Consider the following 20,352-nt stretch of genomic DNA (forward strand, 5'->3'; position numbering starts at 1 on the left):
TTTTAGTTTGTAGCCATATGCGTGTGTATATGTGAGTATCTCTTCGTTGACTTGTATTTTTGTGTGTAAATGACGATTGATTTGTTTAGAATGGCAGCTTGCTTTATTGTTGTTATGCCTTTATTTACTTAGTATCAGTATCAGTGATACTAATATTCGTCACAATATTTTGTACGCTGGCATAACGTTTAAAATATCAACATACTTATTTATATTCAAGTGCTATTTACTTATCTTATCTATGCTTTAAAGAGAACTCAACAATCTATGATTTGCTCTAGAATAATGTAACCTCAGTAGCTTAAATAAATTATTTTTTTTATTTTACAGGTAAAAAAAATGCACGATCGCGTTCAAAAAACTAAAGACCATGTTGCAAAATGTCGAGAGAAATACGAACAGGCAATTGCTGAGATTACAAAATATAATTCGGTATACATCGAGGATATGACGTCGGTGTTCGAAAAGTGCCAAGCTATGGAAAGGACACGATTGATGTTCTTTAAGGATGTTCTGTTCAGTATACATGGTTGCTTGGATCTCACGAAGGTACAATGGTGCGTGTAATACTTACATATATAGCATATTTGTTGTAAATAATAGTGTAAATATTTATAATTTGACAGTCTGCCACAAATCTATGAGGAGTTCTATCACACCATTAATAATGCAGATCAACAGAAAGATCTTAAGTGGTGGTCAAATAATCATGGTGTTAATATGGCTATGAATTGGCCAGCATTTGTGGTAGGTAACAAGATTTATACCATACGCAAAAACTATCTGAAAAAAATCGGTCACGAACCCAAGTTTATATACAAAAATTTGGCATTTTTATAATTTTATTATTTTTTTTTTTTAAGATCGCGGGTTCGAATTGAGCTCTTACAATCAGTAGGCCGATATAACAACAAAATTTTTTTTTTAGTTTTAAATTTATATTATAATGTAGCCGGCTCATTTTAGATAAAAATGGGTCCAACTAAACGCAATTTAGTTATACTCCATTTCTTCAAGTTATCCCAAAAGACTTTAGATCGAGATAAAAGGTCACGAAAATCACTTTTTCGTAATATAAGATTTATAGCCTAGGATCCACGATGAAATAAAGAATTTTAGAGGGTTGTCTATCATACATAACTGCCTTTAAATTCTACTACGAACGGAGAAGATTTTACTAACGTTTATATATATAATAACTATAAAAGCCTTTACCAGAATTTTTTAAACAAAAAGAATATTGAAAAAACATTTTTTTAGGAAATTTGCGCGAAAAATGAAGCAATCAAAATTTATTACTTTTTTAATACAAGTAAATACTGGCAAATAGGCAGCCGAAAAAGTGAGGTTATGTTCTTGATATCGCCATTATAATTGCATTTACAAATTATTTGCCTTCTAATTTGCATTTTACTTAACTAACGACTTAGGAGTACACAGAAGAATTCCGAGATATAGCAAAGGGTAGTAAGTCAAAGGAGGCACTTCCAGCAGCAGCGATTACACTTATCAATCAACGGCCCGTGTCAGAGGATCCGCATGTGAGTATAAATTAAAACTTGCATTTCGTTTTTAGAAACAATTTATTTCCGTTTACAGCAGGAGTATAATACGAATAGCTTAAAAAAATCAACAGTAAATTCGAGCAAATCTAGTGGAAAAGCTGTGCAATCAGAATCAGCATCTTCGCCAACCACAGCGACAGCGTCTTCTACTGCGGCGAGTGGCAGAAACGCAAACGCACCAGCTTCCAACAATCGTAATTCTGGCGTGACGTAAGTTTGTTTCGTGTTCATTGAACAGTTTAAATATAATTCATTTTTGGTTCTTGTTTTTTATTTTAAAGTAATGGCAATGGCAAGCCTGACGTCAATCCATTCGATGAGGAAGAAGAATGGGATGAGGGCGATAATGTATTGGTGGATAATGGCGAAAAAGGAGTACCAGTTAAGGCCTTATATGATTATGAGGGCGCTGAAGATGATGAGCTAACATTTAAGCAAGGTAAGCCGTTAACTTAATGCAGGATGGAATTTGTGAAATTTATAATTGTTATATATGTGAAATTTATAATTGTTATATCAAGGTGATATCTTCGAGAAACTCGAAGATGAAGATGAGCAAGGTTGGTGCAAAGGACGCATGAATGGGCGTGTTGGACTTTACCCAGCAAACTATGTAGAACCGTTACATACGTAAACACAATAAATAGTTTTGAATAATATCGAATGGAAAATGGAAAAATCATTAGTAACAATTAATTGCCAACCGAGAAAATATTTTCGACATGCAAAAGATGCTGCATTTAGAATGTTTCAACCTAAAAATTTATTGAAATGATTTAGACAGAGATATTTTCTCTCGCAGAAAACCGTAAAAAAATATGAAGCAATATAAAACACATCACTATTAGAACCATATATTGTGATTCGTAGCCTAATATTCGTTCTTGTATTTGAAAATTGTATACATTAGATTTTGAAGTATGGTCAAAAACAATTCGAATTGAAAATAACTAACAATGAATAAGTCTTGTCAGCTTTTACATATACCAACAGGAACATAGGAAAAAATCTAATTTTAATTATTTCACTTAGTTCTTGCGATGAGGCTGAACATATAGATCAAATTTGAAATTTCAACTTTTTGAAATAGGCCTTCCCAGAATGGATGCTCTTCTTATGTAAAATAATATATTATGTATTCAAAAGAAAGAAGACTATGCCTCCCCATATTTAATAACTTGGTTATAGGTTTTACATTTACAACAAGCAAGATCTACATTAAAAAAAAAAACAAGCTTGATTCAGCTTGATATTGTAGTTGGAATTTTTTGTTATCGAAATACAATTTACAAAAACAAAACACACGTAAAAACGACTGAATACGAACTGAAGAGTCAAGTGTGGGCCATGCTCATAATTGCCAAAAATCGCTTTGAGGGAATATTAATTCCGAAATCATAATGCCTATAGCAGAAAACCGGCGTCACACTTCTTAAAAGAAAAGGGGCCTCAGCTTTCATTATGGCGGCTAAAAGCTTGTATTTAAGAAATAGAAATACAAATTTATGAACTAACTTCTGAGATAGGAAATTTGCGAAGCCGGTTGTCGATTTGTAGCCATATTCTGCACAGGCGATATTATATGGACGAGCATTGTTGTTTTAACAAAACAAATTATATTAGGGAATTTAGAATTAAAAGTAAAAAGGATTTTTTTGTTCTTAACGGACTATTGATAAAGGATGCCAGATTGTTTCGAGCTCAAGGCCTATAACACAAATTTTTATGATATCTAATTATTATCTTTTTAATTTTTCTATAACCGATTTTTTTTTATTTTGGAATGAATAATGAGAAATATTGCTAATTCTATTCCAAAATAAGAAATAGGTTTTCAATTATAGAAAATTAAAAAAAAAATTATAAAAGTTAGTGTTATAGGCCTTGAGCTCGAATCGAACCTGGAAGTAAAAAAGAAAATATTACACAGCAGGCAACTGAACACCTATCCAAAAGAGGGAACTTTCTATTCGAAATACATACAAAACATTTTGTTTATATACTAAGTCCCACTAGCAGACCGCGAAGTTAATTTTTTAGCTCGGAGTTAAGGTTAAACTCATACATTTTTGAAACATTTTGAGCTAAAAAAAATAACTTGCCGTTCTGTAAGGGGCCTAAAAACTTTTCCTCAATTTTTGTTTTGAAGAGTTTTGTTACCTTATAACTAAAACCAATTTTTATTCCTTTTGTAATGTGAAAATAGCATATCCTACTCCTCTCTCTCTTCCACTATTGCATGTAAGTCAAAACAAAAACAAAAATGATACAAAATATTTATGCATAGAACGTTATGTGAATGTTGTTACAACGTACTGAATGAGTGCATAAAAATATAGTCTGTATGTATATACATATACAAACATATGAATTACATTCACTTAGTTTTTATTATAGTTAGCGTACAATAAATGTTTAGTTTTTGATTGTTTAGGCAAAATGCAAGAGCTATTTTTTTTGGATATATTTAGGGTCAAAATTAATCTGCTTAAATATGTTATTTAACTTTTAGATTATGTTTGTTGCATTCTGAGCACAAAACTTTTCAAATCAAATTTTAAATGATTAGTTAAAAATATGTTTCAAGCATTTCTTCTTTGTATGCTGGCAAAATCCTTTGTGAAAGTTAAATTAAAATTAAGATTGTTTTTTTTTTTTAGTAGAAACGATCGGTTTCCTTTGTAGCTATATTATGAAAGTCAAACATTTTTAAAGAAGCACACGCATAAACGAAAATTTGACAGCTCAGAAGCACTGCAAAATAGTAATGCGAGAAAGTGTTTTGATCTAAAGATAAAGCTATAATTAATTATGTCCAAAATTTGTTATGGTAATTAACAGAGCTGCTCAACCCCTATACACTTATAGCAATTTTGTTTTTGTTTTGCCCTTAATCATAGGCACATATACAAATTTACACTTCATATATAAAAAAAATGCAAAGCACCCCCTATGCCCTCACATATACATAAATAAAACTCTTATGGAAGTTTTTGATTTTCACATGGAAGTGCAAAGCGAAGGCACTTTCATATTGTAACGAATTTAGTGAAATTCCTCTTATTTTTGAAACCTTCTACTAACGTTCGTATCGCAAAACGGTTGAGCAAAATAACTCCAATATTCAATAATGCAAAATGGTCTTTATTGGACTACTTCGAAAGTTCACAATAACACTTATACTTCACAACCAATAGCGTGCTTATTCAAACTGATTCTGCTTACTCAGCTTTTGCTCCTTTTATACTCTCTGCTGTGTCGTTCGCATACTTATAGGCGTTTCTTCTTCTAGAATTTACTACTTAGTTACCAGCTATAAACTCACCAGCTATAAGCTACAGATGAACGTTTATATCTTCTCGCATAGCCATATGCGCGTGTATATGTGAGTGATACTTCCACCGATGATTGCGTACTTTTGTGAGTATCTCAGATATATGCATGTGTTTGTGCATTCTTGTATGTACATATGTGTGGACATAATGATTGATTTGTTTATGTAGATACAAATGACTGCTTAGTATCGGCTTAGAGATGATAGTATACCTTAGTGTTGCTAATGTTCGTCACTATACGATAAACGAGCACTGCGGTATAAAAACAAATTTACACTAACAAATTGACATCTAAAAATTATACAAAAATATTATGGCACTGAAAAAAATTTGTATTCAAAATTTATTCATTACGAAAATTAAATTACTCCAGCCATTTAAGGGTTTGACTTGGAAACTTGCATACGTCTTTATTTTGACGTTAAGTTAATGGTATTAAAAGTCAGGATAAGTCGCATGTGCGATTGAGATGTTCGAGACCCGGGGTAGCAAAATTTACTATCTCGCATCCTATATCTTGCTCGAATTTCGTGTTCAGTTTGAAGTTGAAAATCATGAAACTCTCCACAGGTCCAGTCTGAAGTACTTTTTCGTGGTCTCAACCATTTCTGAGTTAAGGATCGAGCAGTTGCTGAAACGTGCTGTGTCGTTCGCATACTTATAGGCGTTTCTTCTTCTAGAATTTACTACTTAGTTACCAGCTATAAACTCACCAGCTATAAGCTACAGATGCACGTTTATATCTTCTCGCATAGCCATATGCGCGTGTATATGTGAGTGATACTTCCACCGATGATTGCGTACTTTTGTGAGTATCTCAGATATATGCATGTGTTTGTGCATTCTTGTATGTACATATGTGTGGACATAATGATTGATTTGTTTATGTAGATACAAATGACTGCTTAGTATCGGCTTAGAGATGATAGTATACCTTAGTGTTGCTAATGTTCGTCACTATACGATAAACGAGCACTGCGGTATAAAAACAAATTTACACTAACAAATTGACATCTAAAAATTATACAAAAATATTATGGCACTGAAAAAAATTTGTATTCAAAATTTATTCATTACGAAAATTAAATTACTCCAGCCATTTAAGGGTTTGACTTGGAAACTTGCATACGTCTTTATTTTGACGTTAAGTTAATGGTATTAAAAGTCAGGATAAGTCGCATGTGCGATTGAGATGTTCGAGACCCGGGGTAGCAAAATTTACTATCTCGCATCCTATATCTTGCTCGAATTTCGTGTTCAGTTTGAAGTTGAAAATCATGAAACTCTCCACAGGTCCAGTCTGAAGTACTTTTTCGTGGTCTCAACCATTTCTGAGTTAAGGATCGAGCAGTTGCTGAAACTTAGCATCGACCTAGATTAGATATTAATGAAGCGAACTCGGTCAAATATTGTATTTAAACTCAGTTTTTCACCACAATTCCAAAGCTGTACCTCCGGTATTAATTCACGTATCTTAAAAAATGGTGGATGCCATATTATTGACAATACTAATCGAAGTAAATATCAACCGGTGCTGAGTGAAGTTGTTGTGCTGTATTTCGAGAATTACGTTTAATTGTTCTTGGGTTTTGTGATTATATAGCGATTTACAAATGTTTTAAGGAATCGATATATCAAAACTTTTAAGCTTTTTGAACATTTAAAAATTTAATTTTTTAAACACAAAAACAAAAATGTCAGTGTATATACTTAACATTTTGTACATGTATTGTGATTTGCACTTCAATTTAAAAAGTTTTGAGCAGCACTGGTAATTAATGTAGTTATAGCAATTCAATTAATTCGAGTTGGAAAAAATATTTTAAAAAATGTAAGAGTTACATAGATGCAATTCGTTTTCTTATTTTAAATTTGTTTTATGTATAAAATGTATTCGTTATTGTGAAGAGATTTAATGTATTATTTAACGATATTGTGTTGTATTTAATCCAGAGCCGTCGTATGTATTTATTTTAATTGATTTGTCCTTGCTTTAAAGAAATTTACTCATGTAATGCGTGTGAGAAAAATAAAAGAACTGTTTGCTGCCGTAAACGTTTTAGGGATGAAGTGTTGAATGGAAAAAACACCACCTTACTAGCCCAACTTCAAAAAAATCAAATAAATAATAATGAATACTACCAATATACATACATACAAACAAGCATACAAGAATGTAGCAAGTATTTATATAATTATAATTTACCAAACTTATACCAATTCTAATAAAAAAACTAAAATGAAATACATGTGTACATATATACACTGTTCTATACATATTTTTATTATTTTGTTTTTTTTTTTTAGTGGTTTAAATTATTGAATCAGTTCTTAAAAATTTACTGTATTTTAAAAACTTTACTAATGGGGCGTTTGGCGTGCATTATTTCTTCATGCCTATAAAGGAACCGGAAACAACAACAACTATCAGCGCAAAGGTGGTGTAACACCAGGATAGTATTATATGCGGCGAAGCGAATGCTCTTACGAATATACCTGGTTAACAAATTAGCTTGCAAGAAAGAGGTTTATTCTTATATCTGTCAACAATATTTGCTGCAAATGAAATTGCCCATTGATCCTTTAGGCGTATTAGAAAAAATATTTATTTTGTAACTCTATAAAGACTACTACTTTTCGATATGGGATATGAATTGCGCCGCCTGCTAGCCCTGCTACAACAACAATTGCGCTGCCTTGCCTAACGATCACGGTCACACAGAAAAGTATTTGCTGCTCGCTCGAATGCTACTGTTCAAAGTATTCTTTATATAGGGGTGAACGGGAGTATTCTTGGACACTTTGATTTTATCCGAAAATTCACAAAAAATAACTATCTTTTTTTTAAATAAATAGTGGAAAGCATCTATTGTGATTTTATAACGCAAAGTAATTAGACTATCCCACTGGCATGAAAACGTGGCATTCTGGTTGGGAAATAATTAGAGTCTCTTATACGCATCAAACTCAGGAAGTTCTGGCATTAAATTTCATGAACTAAATTTCCAATAATACCCCTACAAATGGGTCAAATTATTCCGCGAAAGCTCAAAATCGCGTAGCACGTTACATAATTCAAATTTCTTGCAAAATTATTTTATACGTCAGAAGTTCCAGTTGGCTCGTCGAAAAATGAAGTCAAAATCTAAAAGTATGTTTAAAAACGTTTGAAGTACCAAATTTCAATTGACGATGGCAGCGAAGTAACGGTATGTGTATATGTGGCACTCAATGGAAAATTAACTTGATATATGATGCAGGTTAACCACAGGTGGTTGAAATTAAGCAACAATACTATAGGAAAAACTATCGCGCTGTCCAACAATAAACCACGTGAAATAATACTTCGCCCTCCTCAACATTAAGCTAGGTAAAGGTTGGTAGATTAGAAAATGTATGTTTCTTTTTTTTATTTTTACAACGGTGATGTGGGTTTTACTCTGTCATATAAAAAGCGATTGTAATGTAAATACCATAAATATCTTTCTACCGGATGTTCATATCGCAGTGCTTTACGTTTTTGTTGCCACAAGCTTCTATCCTCCATTTGAACCTCACTATTTGTTCTAATTTGCCAAGGCACTGCATAGCAGGGCACAGATAGATAATATTTGGCGATTTTATATAATATTTCATATTGCTTGGATTGTGATTGCCACCAATGTAACGGACATTGTTCTAAATCTAAAGCAGGCTCACATTTATATTTGCGACATTCCAGGTCGAAAGGATTTTTGGGTTGTGATACCTTTGGGAATATTTTACTAGAATTTGTCACATTTGCTGCACTAGCCGCGCCACTAATACGATGAAAAAATAGTCGTAAACCTGTGGCATAAGGATGAAATTGTTCAAGAATATTAATGATACATATTCAACTAGTGACACTTACTCGATTGAGGTACTATCTGTTGCGGCTTACATTTATCTTTTTGTTCAGTCTTTATATCAAAGCTTGGATTAATGATAATATTTTGAAATCGTTGCCAAACTGCCGCCTCTATTTCTGAGCGATGATAACCATGAAGAGAATTTTTTTGTTCTTTGTCACGATCGGTCAGTTGTCGTACAGGTAGAATAAAATCGTGTTGGAAACGTCCGTCGAAAAGCACTGCTTTCGAAAAGAATGGGCACTTTTCTATACTAAATTTGCAGAAAATCGATTATTAGACAAAACTTTCAAGGTTATATTTTTTGTATATATCTACTACCTGTTGCGTAATTCAGCATTTATTACTTTCTGTGCTGCTTGTATATAAATATTACCATCTGTGTTGAATACTAAAAAATGTTCTTCGAATAGCTTCACCATCAGTGGACGAACGAGTGTGCATAAAGGTAATGGTTCCGTATTTATTGTATCCAGTGTAATCTATGATTAATGAAAACAATATATATTTATGAAATTCAGATATAATGTTTAAAATGGATTATAGCCTATGAAGCAGTTTACCTTAAGTGGTTTCACGTATGCTATGAAAGACTCAAGCACTGATGACATTTCACTATTAATGTTGTGATTATCGGCAGGGCTGGGAACATCAAGAAAGTCTTGGAGTAATTTCAATTTCGCCCATGGACAATTCAAGTTTGGTATAGTCACAATTGAATTCTTTAGAAAATTAGAAAATATATACTAAATAGTGGCGATGTTTTCTTAATTATATTAAAAATTACAAAAAAATATAAATATTTCGTTTTTGATATGCTTGATCTGACCGAATATGTGGCTATTGTTTACATACCGGGCATAGTTTTCGAATTTTGCGAAATAATTCATAAACTAGATCTTGCTTAAATATTAAGTTGGCACACCGAGTTAGTAATGCATCTAAACATGGCACAGGTTCAATACCTGCAAAGGAAGGAGACGATTAATCATATATTATTTTTAAGTTTTAAACGGTATTTATATTTACTATGTGTGGTACAAAAATTTTTTATTATTAAATTATCCGCTTTCGTTGTTACAATTGCTGCACAACGACTTAAATCAAAGTCTTGTAATATATTATACAATTCTGTCTCGTTATTACAAATAATCTCGTCATAGAGGATGCTCTCTAATTTGTAGTCAGTTTCTAGATTAATGATGTTAACATAAACGCTAAATATGTTTTCTTCTTCATTATTTGCATATGTTTCAATACTCAGTGAATAAGGTTTATCTTGTTGCCGTAAATGCGTTGTTATATATTTTTTAATAACATATTGCATTTTACTAAAATCAGTTTGTATTCTTTTCTCGACTGCATATTTATCAAAATTGGCGATACCGAAAGAATATAGAAGCTGCTTAAAACCAATACCCTGCAATACATTGAATGGCAAGACATCTTTCACCAACATATCTGCCAGTAACTCAACGTGGGATGCAGTGTTGTCTAAAATGTTTGAAAGGTTATTTATTTGTTCCCTAGGCGATGGCGACATGTCCGGAGCATAGCGAAACATTTGCTTTTCTACAATTTCAGCATCTAATATCCCGGTATCGTTATCAATTAATTCATCTACATCATTGTCTATGTTATCGTCATTACAATCAGGGTCCAAATGTTCTTCTGCACTACTTTGTAACCCATTGACTGGTTCTGAGCCGAGAAACACATAAGTACTTGTGTCAACTACAATGGGTTCATCTTCCCCATTGCTGTCATTTGGTTTTACTATGCGCTGTGTCTCTGTTTTAACACTTTGACAATGATACTCTTTTAAACAGAATTTGAGATCGTCGGAATGTATTTCCTTATCGTCACCGTCAGAGAGTACTTCATGTTTACTTGTTATATTGTTGATTCTATGTCGCCCTGCATTTATACGTCTAATCTTTATAACGCTTTCCACATTTTGATTTGTGTGAACAAGCCGTTTATTTTTGTTTATTATTTGGGAGCCTTTATTTATGTTTGATATCTGCGTTGATATCCCATCATTGTCGTAGCTCATCCTAGAGGGTAATGCCGAATTATTTTGTTGTTCCTGATGCATTTCAAGCAGTTTTTCTGGGTGTCGAGCTATGAGGTGCGTCCGAAGGTTGGAAGTGTTTTTATTATAAGTAATGGCAGTGCCACATAATGTGCAAATAATCTTCTGGCGAGTCAAGATTTTATTAGCACTGTCCGAAGGAAATCCAAAATATTTCCAGTAGGAACTACGCATCGACGCCGGGACTATTGTGTGAGTATACTCGATAGTTTGTTCGTCCACATAATTTTCGGACTTCATTTCAAGGGATTTTATAATATTGTGGCACGGCAATTTGTTATCACAATAATACTTTTGTGTTTATAATAACGATGGCACAGACGCACAGACCATAAATCACAGGTGATTTGTGGCACAGCCTACATTTGGCCACGGTTGCCACACCTTGTTTTCATTTGGGACTAAAATTCATCGAAAAAATTGCCAAATTTTTTTTTTTTTTTTGATAAAAAAATAACGGAGCTAACAGTAATAAATTATTATGGTAATAGTGCAGTTTACGAGTGAGGTATCAGAAGACGCGTATTCACGTCTAGATCAAGAATCCGAAAGCGGAAGTTAACTTTTTTACCCGTTCAAAAGATATTAAGGAAAAACCGAACAAAGACCCAGAGTCCCTCCGAAACCGGGGGTGGGATCCATAGTATTTTTGCGCAGAACACCTTTCTGCGTTGGCGGCCTTCGGCCGCGCTTATAAAAAATTACCCTGGGCTACGCCATGCCAAGTCCGGGTGTGTGGTATAACCGTGGCTACCGCCACGGTGATGCACAATTTTTTTTGTGGGTATAACCACAACAACAACCACATTAAAATCGCCAATTTCAACTGCAAATATCTCCGGACAGAGATAAAATTTTTCTATTCCGCCTTCGGATTATTGTTCTCGACATTAATACGCGTCTTTTGATACCTCACTCGAAAATCTTGGCCCAAATTTAGGGTGGGTACCGTAAACTGCACTTCTACCCTTATTATAAAACCAGGGCCTGTATTACGTGTTAAGATCAGTGACTGCTTTCAAACTCTTTTTTTAAATTATAATAAAGAATGGATCTACCGAGTACTATTTGTTGCTAGTTCAAATCATTGTAATGATGACTAAGTGTGATATCTTATCTGTCAACTGCCTGACAGGATGTTCAATATGGCTACTTTTTAGCGTTTTGACAGGGTGTCAGGGTGTTCAATATGGCGGCGCCTATCTTCAGCGGGTGACCGAACGTTATGTAATATTTTTTGAGCCAAATTGGACCACAAATACGAGTATTTTTAGTATCTCGTTCCTTGCCGCACCTAGCGGGATTTTTCATAAACCGATTTCTATTTCTGTATGTAATAGGTGTTCCAAAAATGAGCCAAATCGCCACAAATACGATTTTTTTTAATATCTATCTTTGCCCACCTGGCGGCGATTTTTTCATGTGTCGCTTTCTATTCATGTATGTAATATGTTCCAAAGGTGAGCCTAATCGGAGCATAAATATGATTTTTTTGAATATATCGATCTTTGCGCTACCTTGCGGCGTTTTTTTTTCAAATTCGCTTTCTTTTCATATATGTACTGTGTTCCAAATATGAGTCCAATCGACCACAAATACGATTTTTTGAAATATTTCGATCCATGCGCCACCTATCGGAGTTTTTTCCGTATTATTGCATTGTTATCGGGTTCTGAAAGATATTTGAAGTTTCAAGCTTGTAGCTTATCGGGAAGTTATTTAAGTTTCAATTACAAAATTCTGTTCGCTCGCTATACAGAGTCTAGCTAAATAAAACCGTTTAAAAAGGGAGGTAGCAAGAGAGAAGATAGAAATATAAAAGGACGGAAAGACAAGCAGAGGTAGATTAACCGAAAGAGATATTGGGGTCATCGATGATAAAGTTTTGTCGAGATCGAAGAAAACGTTTTCTGTTGGCAGTATGCAATACATCCCTCGGTAGATGAAACCAAAAAGAGGACCATCAAAATGGCCGGACCTATAACGAAAAAGGTTCGCTCCTTTATGGTTCGTTCAGCCGCCCTACACAGCGTGCTTTTCCTCTACACCTATGACGAGGAGCGCTTTGCGTTCTTCCTTGTCCGCCACCACCTTGAACGCTTCTGGTGGGTCCTCCTCGTAGTGTTCAACCGCTAGGTCCTCAGTGCTGAAACTAGACAACATCAATCAGTGGAAGTGGGGGCGGGGCAACACATGTGCCTAGCATAGTGTAAACTAACATATTGAAAATTGCTATGCGTAACAGTTCTGCTCATCTTTTTTCATAATTATGAAAAAAATTTCATTTACAATATTTATAAATAAATACATTTATGGAATTTTATTTTTGTGTTAATTACCTACCAACTAATTTTCTGAAATTTATATTTAGATCTTGCACACAAATTGCTGCTGTGCGCCACTTGCAACTTTTTGACACGATATCAAATCTATAATAGAACGGACATTGTTGTAGTATAGCATAACCTTTGACACAGTAAATAAAATGTTCACAACGCGACATATGCGGAAATATATGATGCCCATAAATTGGACAATTGATCAATTGACTATCACCAACATATTCATTATTAGTATTGCCGTAACTCACACTTCCGTTTGATGGACTATTTGTGCTAGTATCTTTATTATCACTCCACAATGGACAGCCTGCTTTTTCGGGTAAATCACACTTGGCGGCATTCGCATTCCAGTGCAAGTTGGCTCCGCATTCTTGCAATACTGCCTTGCCGTAATAGCAAATGAAGTATCGATCGCAACCGATGCTGCTACCCACAAAAAGGATGCGATTTTGGTCGCTGTGTTGGGAGGCACAGTACTTGGAAGCGTTCTGTAGTTCATTGTCATTATTGTCGTTCTCGTTGTTAATATTTTCATTGTTGTTGTTATTATAATTATTTATATAGTTGGTGTAATCGATGGGCATATCAATATCACATTTGACGTTCGCAGCGGTATCGCAAAGCTTGCTGATCGGATTGAAGAGCATAGTAGGCGGACAAGGCGCCATCACTGCCTGACCATTATCCATGCATAAGAAAAATGAACGACAATCATCTGGATTTTTGGCGAATTCTCCAGGTGTATGGTTTCGGCAAACATCATTTTGGCGTTTCAGCCTAATCCGTGCGGGAAAAAGTGATGGCGAAGCGTTGGAAGGAGAAAAAGTGAATGCTAATAATAAAAATATCCATTCAACTGCAAAATTTAACAAAATTACAGTTAAATGATATATTATTTTTAAAGTGCAAAACAATTAATTGATTGACCTTTAAAATGATTGTCCCTCATTATTGTCTAAATGTATTAAATGTCCTTTTCATCCTCTCCTTGGTAGATTAACGTCCCTTTTAATTGACGGCTTAAGGTATTCTAATCAAAGTATTTTAAAAATAACTTACTTTATACATTTCTTAAGGTATTCACTTTTGAGTACACAAGTACTTATTAACTCATCTAGCTGGGTATGTAAATTTGAACTTACGAAGTTTTAATTAAAAATGTATATGTATTTGAAGGAATTCTCGATACTTTCTCATACGATAATACATACATATATTTGTTAGATACTTGCGAAGAGAACAGAAAATTAATTAAAACATTTTAATTTCCGTTAAGCGATCTATTAACGCAAAAATACGTATGCACATAAACTTATTTGTAAGTGTAGAAGGGTAGGGTATATAGGGTGTATACAGGCATACAACTTATAACAATAATGTTAATCAAGAATGACTCAACTTGCACTCTGCTGCTCTTCTAAATAATGCGTGTTTATATGTATTATGTATGTATCAATATAAATAAGATCACTCATACGCCCCGGTGAGTCAGCATGAACGAAAAGCTCCAAAGAAAGCAACAAAAAGTTTTAACTAAATTGCTTGCCTCTACCCCTACAAAATTATTTATTAACGCTAACAGTTTGGCCGCAGGGAGGGGTGCTATCACCTCTGCTGTGGACGCTGGTCATCAACCAACTGCTCAGGCAATTCGATGAGGGACCCGTAAAACTTACGGCTTACGCAGATGACGTTGCAATTGTCATAAGTGGAAAGTGCCTTCCAACGATTAGTTCTTTGATGGATCGGGCGCTTCGCGATATTCATACATGGGCATCTAATGTTGGGTTGAAAGTCAGTGCGGAGAAGACGGATATGGTCTTGTTTACAAAGAGGTACAAGGTCCCAAATTGGACCAGGCCTAAGTTAGGAGGGGTGACCTTACAGGAGAAACCTTGCACAAAATATTTAGGAATCATCCTAGACAGTAAGCTGTCATGGAAGCTCAACGTGGAGGAGAGGGTCAAGAAGGCCCCAACGGCACTCTATGCATGTAAAAGAATGCTGGGGTGTACGTGGGGCCTATCGCCCTCTCTTTCTCATTGGGTTTTTACAGCGATTGTAAGCCCTATTCTATAATATGGAGTTCTTGTTTGGTGGAAAGCCACACAAAAAACAACATACCTCAAAAAATTATAGGGGGTATGCAGACTATCGATGCTTAGCACTACGGTAGCCCTAAAAACAACCCCCACGGCTGCACTGTATGCCATTTTGCACATCCCACCTGTAGACCTGGTAGCAAAGAACAAAGCGTTAACGACCGCAACCAGGCTCGGTGCTTCGGGGCAGCTTGAGCGCCGACCATATGGCCCTAGTAGTATAGCGTTATCAATCACAAGACGAACAGACTATATGATTCCCTATCTGCGCTTCGAGGGAGATCTTAAGGCCACAATAGAGGTGGACGGTTGGCGCAAGGGTGCGCAAATGGCGGAAGAGGCGATACATGTGTACACCGATGGTTCCAAAGTAGTGGAAGGAGTAGGGTCTGCGGTATACTGCGCTGATCCGGAAATAAGCAGATCCTACAGGCTGCCGGATTACTGTAGCGTTTTCCAAGCGGAAATATTAGCCGTAACCAAAGCAGTAGAAACCCTGGAAGAGAATAGCTTAAGCTGCAACCGTGTTAACTTTTATATTGACAGTCAAGCAGCAATTAAGGCAATAATCTCGCATAGCACAGCATCCAAATGCGTGTTAGAGTGTAAGCAGTCTCTGGAGAGAATCGGGACAGGGAGAAGCATACATCTATATTGGGTCCCAGGGCATATGGGAATAGATGGGAATGAAAAAGCGGACGAACTAGCTAAAAAGGGCGCATCCCTTGAAGCTTGCTCCGTAGATGTCCCAATTAGATTGGGCGAGATTAAGCTAAGTGAAGAGGTGCACATGATCGACCAAGCGGGAAAGGCGTGGGTTCAAGCGCGGGGCTGTAAAGTGTCGAAGATTATGTGTAGGTCTTACAACCTTAGACTAACACAGTTGCTCCTATCATTAAAAAGAGAGGACTGTATACTCATGACGGATATTCTGACTGGACACTGCCTTCTGGCGTCACATGCCTTTAAACTAGGCTTGGTCAGTGATAGCAGATATAGGAAGTGCGGGTGGGAGGAGGAAACGATCGAGCACGTTCTGTGCTCTTGCCCTACACTTGCCAGGCTAAGACTCCAGCTATTAGGAGTGATACAGCTGTCAGATCTAGAAGCAGCTAGTGGCTTAATTCCTAGGAAGCTTCTAGTATTTGCCAAGAGGACGGAGTTATTTTATAACATAAGTCCTGGTTTTTCATAGGGTTTTTCAGTTTGGTCGTTAAAACAAACTTCTGGTAACACTACGGACTCAATCAGTCTATGTGAGGTCCTCATGGACCGGCCAGTTCAACCTACCTACCTAACAGGTTGGCTGCCAGAGTGAGTACCACTGGTGTTCACGTCAATTGTTAAAATTTAAAATGAAATGCGATGAACGGGTCAAGGTAGGAAGCCTCTCTTTTCTTGTGACATTCACTAGACTTTTTGCTATTTAGCTTTGGGATTGGATTTGTGATTGTGCTGCAAACGCGACTTTCTCATAAAAAAAAAACACAAATGCAAGCCGAGAATTTTTCCTACAAACTGGTAGGACGGGTAGCAGTACTATGAGTACAAATATAAGGAGTCATGGCATCATGAAGGATGAAAACCTTAAAAATATTAATAAAACAAAGAAAATCTGTTTTGTTGCTACTTGGTCCTTACAAGAAGCTTTTAATCAAATTTCATTCAGCGCAGATTGGCATGAATGAATGGGTATTTTTTCCTTGCGCTGATCAGCCTGCCTAATACCGGGAATGAATTATGCCCATTTGAATGGATTGGTGGAATAAAGTTCTTTTCATCACATTTCAATGGGCGTTTCGACAAAAAAATATTTTTCTAACACGTATTGCCAAATTTCATGTGTTAGCTAACTTTCAGTACCTTCTTTATTTTGACTATGAACACCCTATATCTTGACGAAATATACCTTCGAGGATATTTAGGTCGAGCTTTCGTATAATTTGCGGTATGCCGGTTTAAGTATTTCAAATAGGTGGAAACTAGAGTTTTTGTGTAGACTCCGAACGGTATATGGTGAAGCAGATGCATTTTTGCGCTCCCCATAGTCAACTTTACTTACATATTTTAACCAATGCAATATACTCATTGCTAAAATTTTTATCATTTGATAGATTCTCCTAAAAAGTATATTTATTTTATTTGTTATTAATTTATATAGAAAACTAGTAAGCAATAACAAAGATTGAAGATAATCAGATCAATTTTTAATTTTTACGGAAGATAGATATATAACGTTAAAATTATTGAAAATTGCTTGAGTCGATTCATTTCCACCAGCGAATTGTTAGAGTAATGCGTCCGTTATATATGTGTCCATCATAGAATTAGCTGCAATGTTTCATCCGTAAATCGACTGTAGAGGGAATATTAGCCAATCTCGACTGCCGTTTTGAAAGCGCCCTATATCAGAATTTGTTTGAAAAACGCTCTATCTATTGTCAAAATATATTGAATTCAGGCCCAGATATAGTGTTTTTGAAATAATTAAGCTATCGAGATGTTCTTGTTTTTGTTAAGGAAAGTAAGTTTTTATTTGTAATCACTAATTTTTAGTTCTATTAATTTTTTTATTGTAACAAATTGCTTGCTGCATCAAAGTACAGGCACGTTTTTCAAAGTCCCATCCAAAGCCAAATGGGCATTGCTGCAATAAAAGATATCCGTTTCGACAGGAATAAAAGTAATTGCAATTTGTTGCATGCGGAAATAAATCGATTATATGTGATTGACATTGTTGCTTAGGATTAGTAAAATCAGCCTAAAAGATTAAATCAAAACAAATTAAAAATAGCTGAGTGAAAGATTAAGATAACTAGATTTGTTTAAAAAATGCTCGTAATCCGTGCTGACTTTATATTAAATCCACTTTGCGGCTGAAATTAGGTAAGTTTATTTCTATTCGCATACGATTTTGGTAAGTTAAACTGTCGGTCACGGTTAACGGGAGGTTGAGAAAAAGCGTTATATGGGAATCAAATCAAGTGCATTCGATACAGCAGTTGCAATGATCAAAAATATCAAAGGATTGAAGTAGTTATAAGTCATAAAAAATAACTGTTCTACTTCTTCTGTTTCATAATATAAGAGATATAGAGAAGTTTGCCACATAACTGAAATCATACGTCGTCAATTTTGGATCAAAGTAACATACAACAGCGAACAGGAAAATAGCAGTAGCAATTTTTGACAAATTTTGGCAATTAATTTCGATATGTTAAGAAAAAATGCTATGAAGCCTAAGCAAGCTCATCTCAAAAAAGTATAACAGTTTCGAGCTTTTAATTTGCAGTTTTCTGAATTTTTTTGATGCAGTTTTGTAGCCCCATCAATTTTAGTGTAGCATCAATTTTTGTGACAATTTTTTTTCGACGGCGATTGAAAATTTAATGATGAGCTGTACGAGCTTCATACAGACACCAGCATAGTCCAGCGAATTAAAACACAGCGGCTACGATGGCTAGGTCATGTTATGCGTATGAAAGATGATGATCAGGCCAAAAAAGTATTTTTATCGGAACATGCCTATGGAACCATAGGAAGAAGGCGTCCCCCACTCGGCTGGAAGGATCAGGTGGAACGCGATATATGTAAGTTTCCTTGGTGTTACCAATTGGCGCCACGAAGCAGCGACTGGCGGTTCTTTTTGGACGGACATAACCAGTTAAACGGTTAGGCGCTGATAAGGTAAGTCCTATTGGCAAAGACTAGAGACTTTATAGGACCTATTCTACTCCGAGGTATGTATATTGGGGCAAAAATTATATTTATGAGGTTTTTGAAATGCTTCTTTGTACCATTTTTCAAACTTACCTGACAACGAACATTTTCCGGATAATCACATTTTCCAGTTTTAACATTAAAATGTAACGAGGAAGAACAATGTATGGTCAATTTATCGCCATGATAACAAATAAAATAATTTGAGCATGATTTCGGATTTGGCACGAAGATCATCTGACTGGGATTGTCCGTTACAGGGCATCCTGAAGAGACTATTATTGATGTCTCGTTATTTGTAAGGGGTGCTGTTGTTGTGCTCGGTGCATACGTATTCATTGATGCCATCGTGGTAGATTCAATCAGACTGTTGTATGCTGTTGCAGTGTTGAAGTCCATTGTGGTAATCTCGCTTGTGATTGGAAGCAAGGAGCTCATAGTCGGTGACATGGTTGGAGTTTGCATATTGAACGGGGAATTGGTATCAATGCCGGTTGAATTTTTTAGTTTACAATCGACAAGCTCTTTAGGATCACATGTTTGTAATAATTCATTAAAATAATCACCATCCGGACATTGACCCTCATAGGACTCATTGTCGGAGCAGTAAATATAATGACTGCAAGACGTGTTACTGGTTATAAAAGCATGACTTGGTTTTCCATTGCATTCCTCATAAATATCACCACATACACTTATGACAAATTTCAAAGCCAAAAGAAACGAAAGTCTCGACATTTTGTTTAATGTATCATCTTTTTCTGTAAAATTGCTTTAATAATTAAATATTTTTGGGCGCCTACTACAACGATGACGTACGGGTGGTAACTGGAAAATGTTTAAGCGAAAATTCTTGTTCAAGTACTCATCTGCTCAAATTACAAAAAAATTGATAACAAATATTGCCTGCAATTTTTATACTCAGAGTGCTTTGCATACAGAGTATATTAACTTTGATTGGGTAACGGTTGGTTGTACAGGTATAAAGGAATCGAGATAGATATAGACTTCCATATATCAAGATCATCAGTATCGAAAAAAAATTTGATTCAGCCATGTCCGCCCGTCCGTCCGTCTGTCCGTTAACACGATAACTTGAGTAAATATTGAGATATCTCCACCAAATTTGGTACACGAGCTTATCTGGGCCCAGAATAGATTGGCATTGAAAATGGGCGAAATCAGATGATAACCACGCCCACTTTTTATATATATAACATTTTGGAAAACACAAAAAAACCTGATTATTTAGTAAATAATACACCTAGAATGTTGAAATTTGACGTGTGGACTGATATTGGGA

At 35.3% G+C, this 20,352-nt stretch overlaps 4 protein-coding genes across 12 annotated transcripts in view; 1 reads left to right on the forward strand and 3 right to left on the reverse strand.

Moving 5' to 3' along the window:
- Positions 1-7,185, forward strand: part of Synd (protein kinase C and casein kinase substrate in neurons protein Synd) — a 35,565-nt gene extending 28,380 nt beyond the window's left edge. For 7 of the 8 annotated variants that reach the window (XM_067788443.1, XM_067788446.1, XM_067788444.1 and 4 more), the window contains exons 5-10: positions 331-557; positions 627-747; positions 1,431-1,541; positions 1,600-1,775; positions 1,847-2,004; positions 2,087-7,185. In XM_067788443.1, the coding sequence (XP_067644544.1) occupies positions 331-557; positions 627-747; positions 1,431-1,541; positions 1,600-1,775; positions 1,847-2,004; positions 2,087-2,199 (906 nt within the window). In that variant the 3' untranslated portion in view covers positions 2,200-7,185. The remainder of the gene's footprint in view (positions 1-330; positions 558-626; positions 748-1,430; positions 1,542-1,599; positions 1,776-1,846; positions 2,005-2,086) is intronic. The other variant, XM_067788442.1, reaches the window with a different exon arrangement.
- On the reverse strand, positions 6,472-11,207 carry LOC137252546 (uncharacterized). Its single transcript, XM_067788439.1, has 6 exons — positions 9,820-11,207; positions 9,646-9,755; positions 9,354-9,512; positions 9,112-9,272; positions 8,793-9,043; positions 6,472-8,728 (listed from the first exon to the last, which is right to left on the reverse strand). Exons 1-6 carry the CDS (start codon positions 11,123-11,125, stop codon positions 8,316-8,318), a joined length of 2,400 nt encoding a protein of 799 aa, XP_067644540.1. The 5' UTR covers positions 11,126-11,207; the 3' UTR covers positions 6,472-8,315.
- A 1,726-nt stretch (positions 11,208-12,933) lies between these two features.
- Positions 12,934-14,485, reverse strand: LOC137252549 (probable chitinase 10). 2 transcript variants are annotated; one of them, XM_067788450.1, is made up of 3 exons: positions 14,370-14,485; positions 14,155-14,257; positions 12,934-14,083 (listed from the first exon to the last, which is right to left on the reverse strand). In XM_067788450.1, exons 2-3 carry the CDS (start codon positions 14,174-14,176, stop codon positions 13,221-13,223), a joined length of 885 nt encoding a protein of 294 aa, XP_067644551.1. In that variant the 5' UTR covers positions 14,177-14,257; positions 14,370-14,485; the 3' UTR covers positions 12,934-13,220. The 2 variants fall into 2 exon arrangements, with proteins under 2 accessions (XP_067644551.1, XP_067644550.1); XM_067788449.1 differs by lacking the exon at positions 14,370-14,485 and having other exon boundaries at positions 14,155-14,285.
- A 3,350-nt stretch (positions 14,486-17,835) lies between these two features.
- On the reverse strand, positions 17,836-19,856 carry LOC137252550 (peritrophin-44). The gene is made up of 2 exons (XM_067788451.1): positions 19,143-19,856; positions 17,836-18,090 (listed from the first exon to the last, which is right to left on the reverse strand). The coding sequence occupies exons 1-2, from the start codon at positions 19,785-19,787 to the stop codon at positions 17,875-17,877; spliced, it is 861 nt and encodes a 286-aa protein (XP_067644552.1). The 5' UTR covers positions 19,788-19,856; the 3' UTR covers positions 17,836-17,874.
- Between the last annotated feature and the right edge of the window lie 496 nt (positions 19,857-20,352).

This window comes from Eurosta solidaginis, chromosome 5, assembly GCF_040869045.1.
Source record: "Eurosta solidaginis isolate ZX-2024a chromosome 5, ASM4086904v1, whole genome shotgun sequence".
Lineage (NCBI taxonomy): Eukaryota > Metazoa > Arthropoda > Insecta > Diptera > Tephritidae > Eurosta > Eurosta solidaginis.

Excerpts from the sequence above, each read along its gene's own strand:
- LOC137252546 (XM_067788439.1), bottom strand. The coding sequence starts at position 11,125 with ATGAAGTCCGAAAATTATGTGGACGAACAAACTATCGAGTATACTCAC. Across the intron at positions 9,513-9,645 it reads AAATTCGAAAACTATGCCCG|AATTCAATTGTGACTATACC; the intron begins GTATGTAAACAA and ends AATTTTCTAAAG. Across the intron at positions 8,729-8,792 it reads ACAGATAGTACCTCAATCGA|GTTTACGACTATTTTTTCAT; the intron begins GTAAGTGTCACT and ends CTTATGCCACAG.
- LOC137252550 (XM_067788451.1), bottom strand. The coding sequence starts at position 19,787 with ATGTCGAGACTTTCGTTTCTTTTGGCTTTGAAATTTGTCATAAGTGTA. Across the intron at positions 18,091-19,142 it reads CGGAAAATGTTCGTTGTCAG|GCTGATTTTACTAATCCTAA; the intron begins GTAAGTTTGAAA and ends TTAATCTTTTAG.
- LOC137252549 (XM_067788450.1), bottom strand. The coding sequence starts at position 14,176 with ATGAGGGACAATCATTTTAAAG. Across the intron at positions 14,084-14,154 it reads GAGGGACAATCATTTTAAAG|TTGAATGGATATTTTTATTA; the intron begins GTCAATCAATTA and ends TAAATTTTGCAG.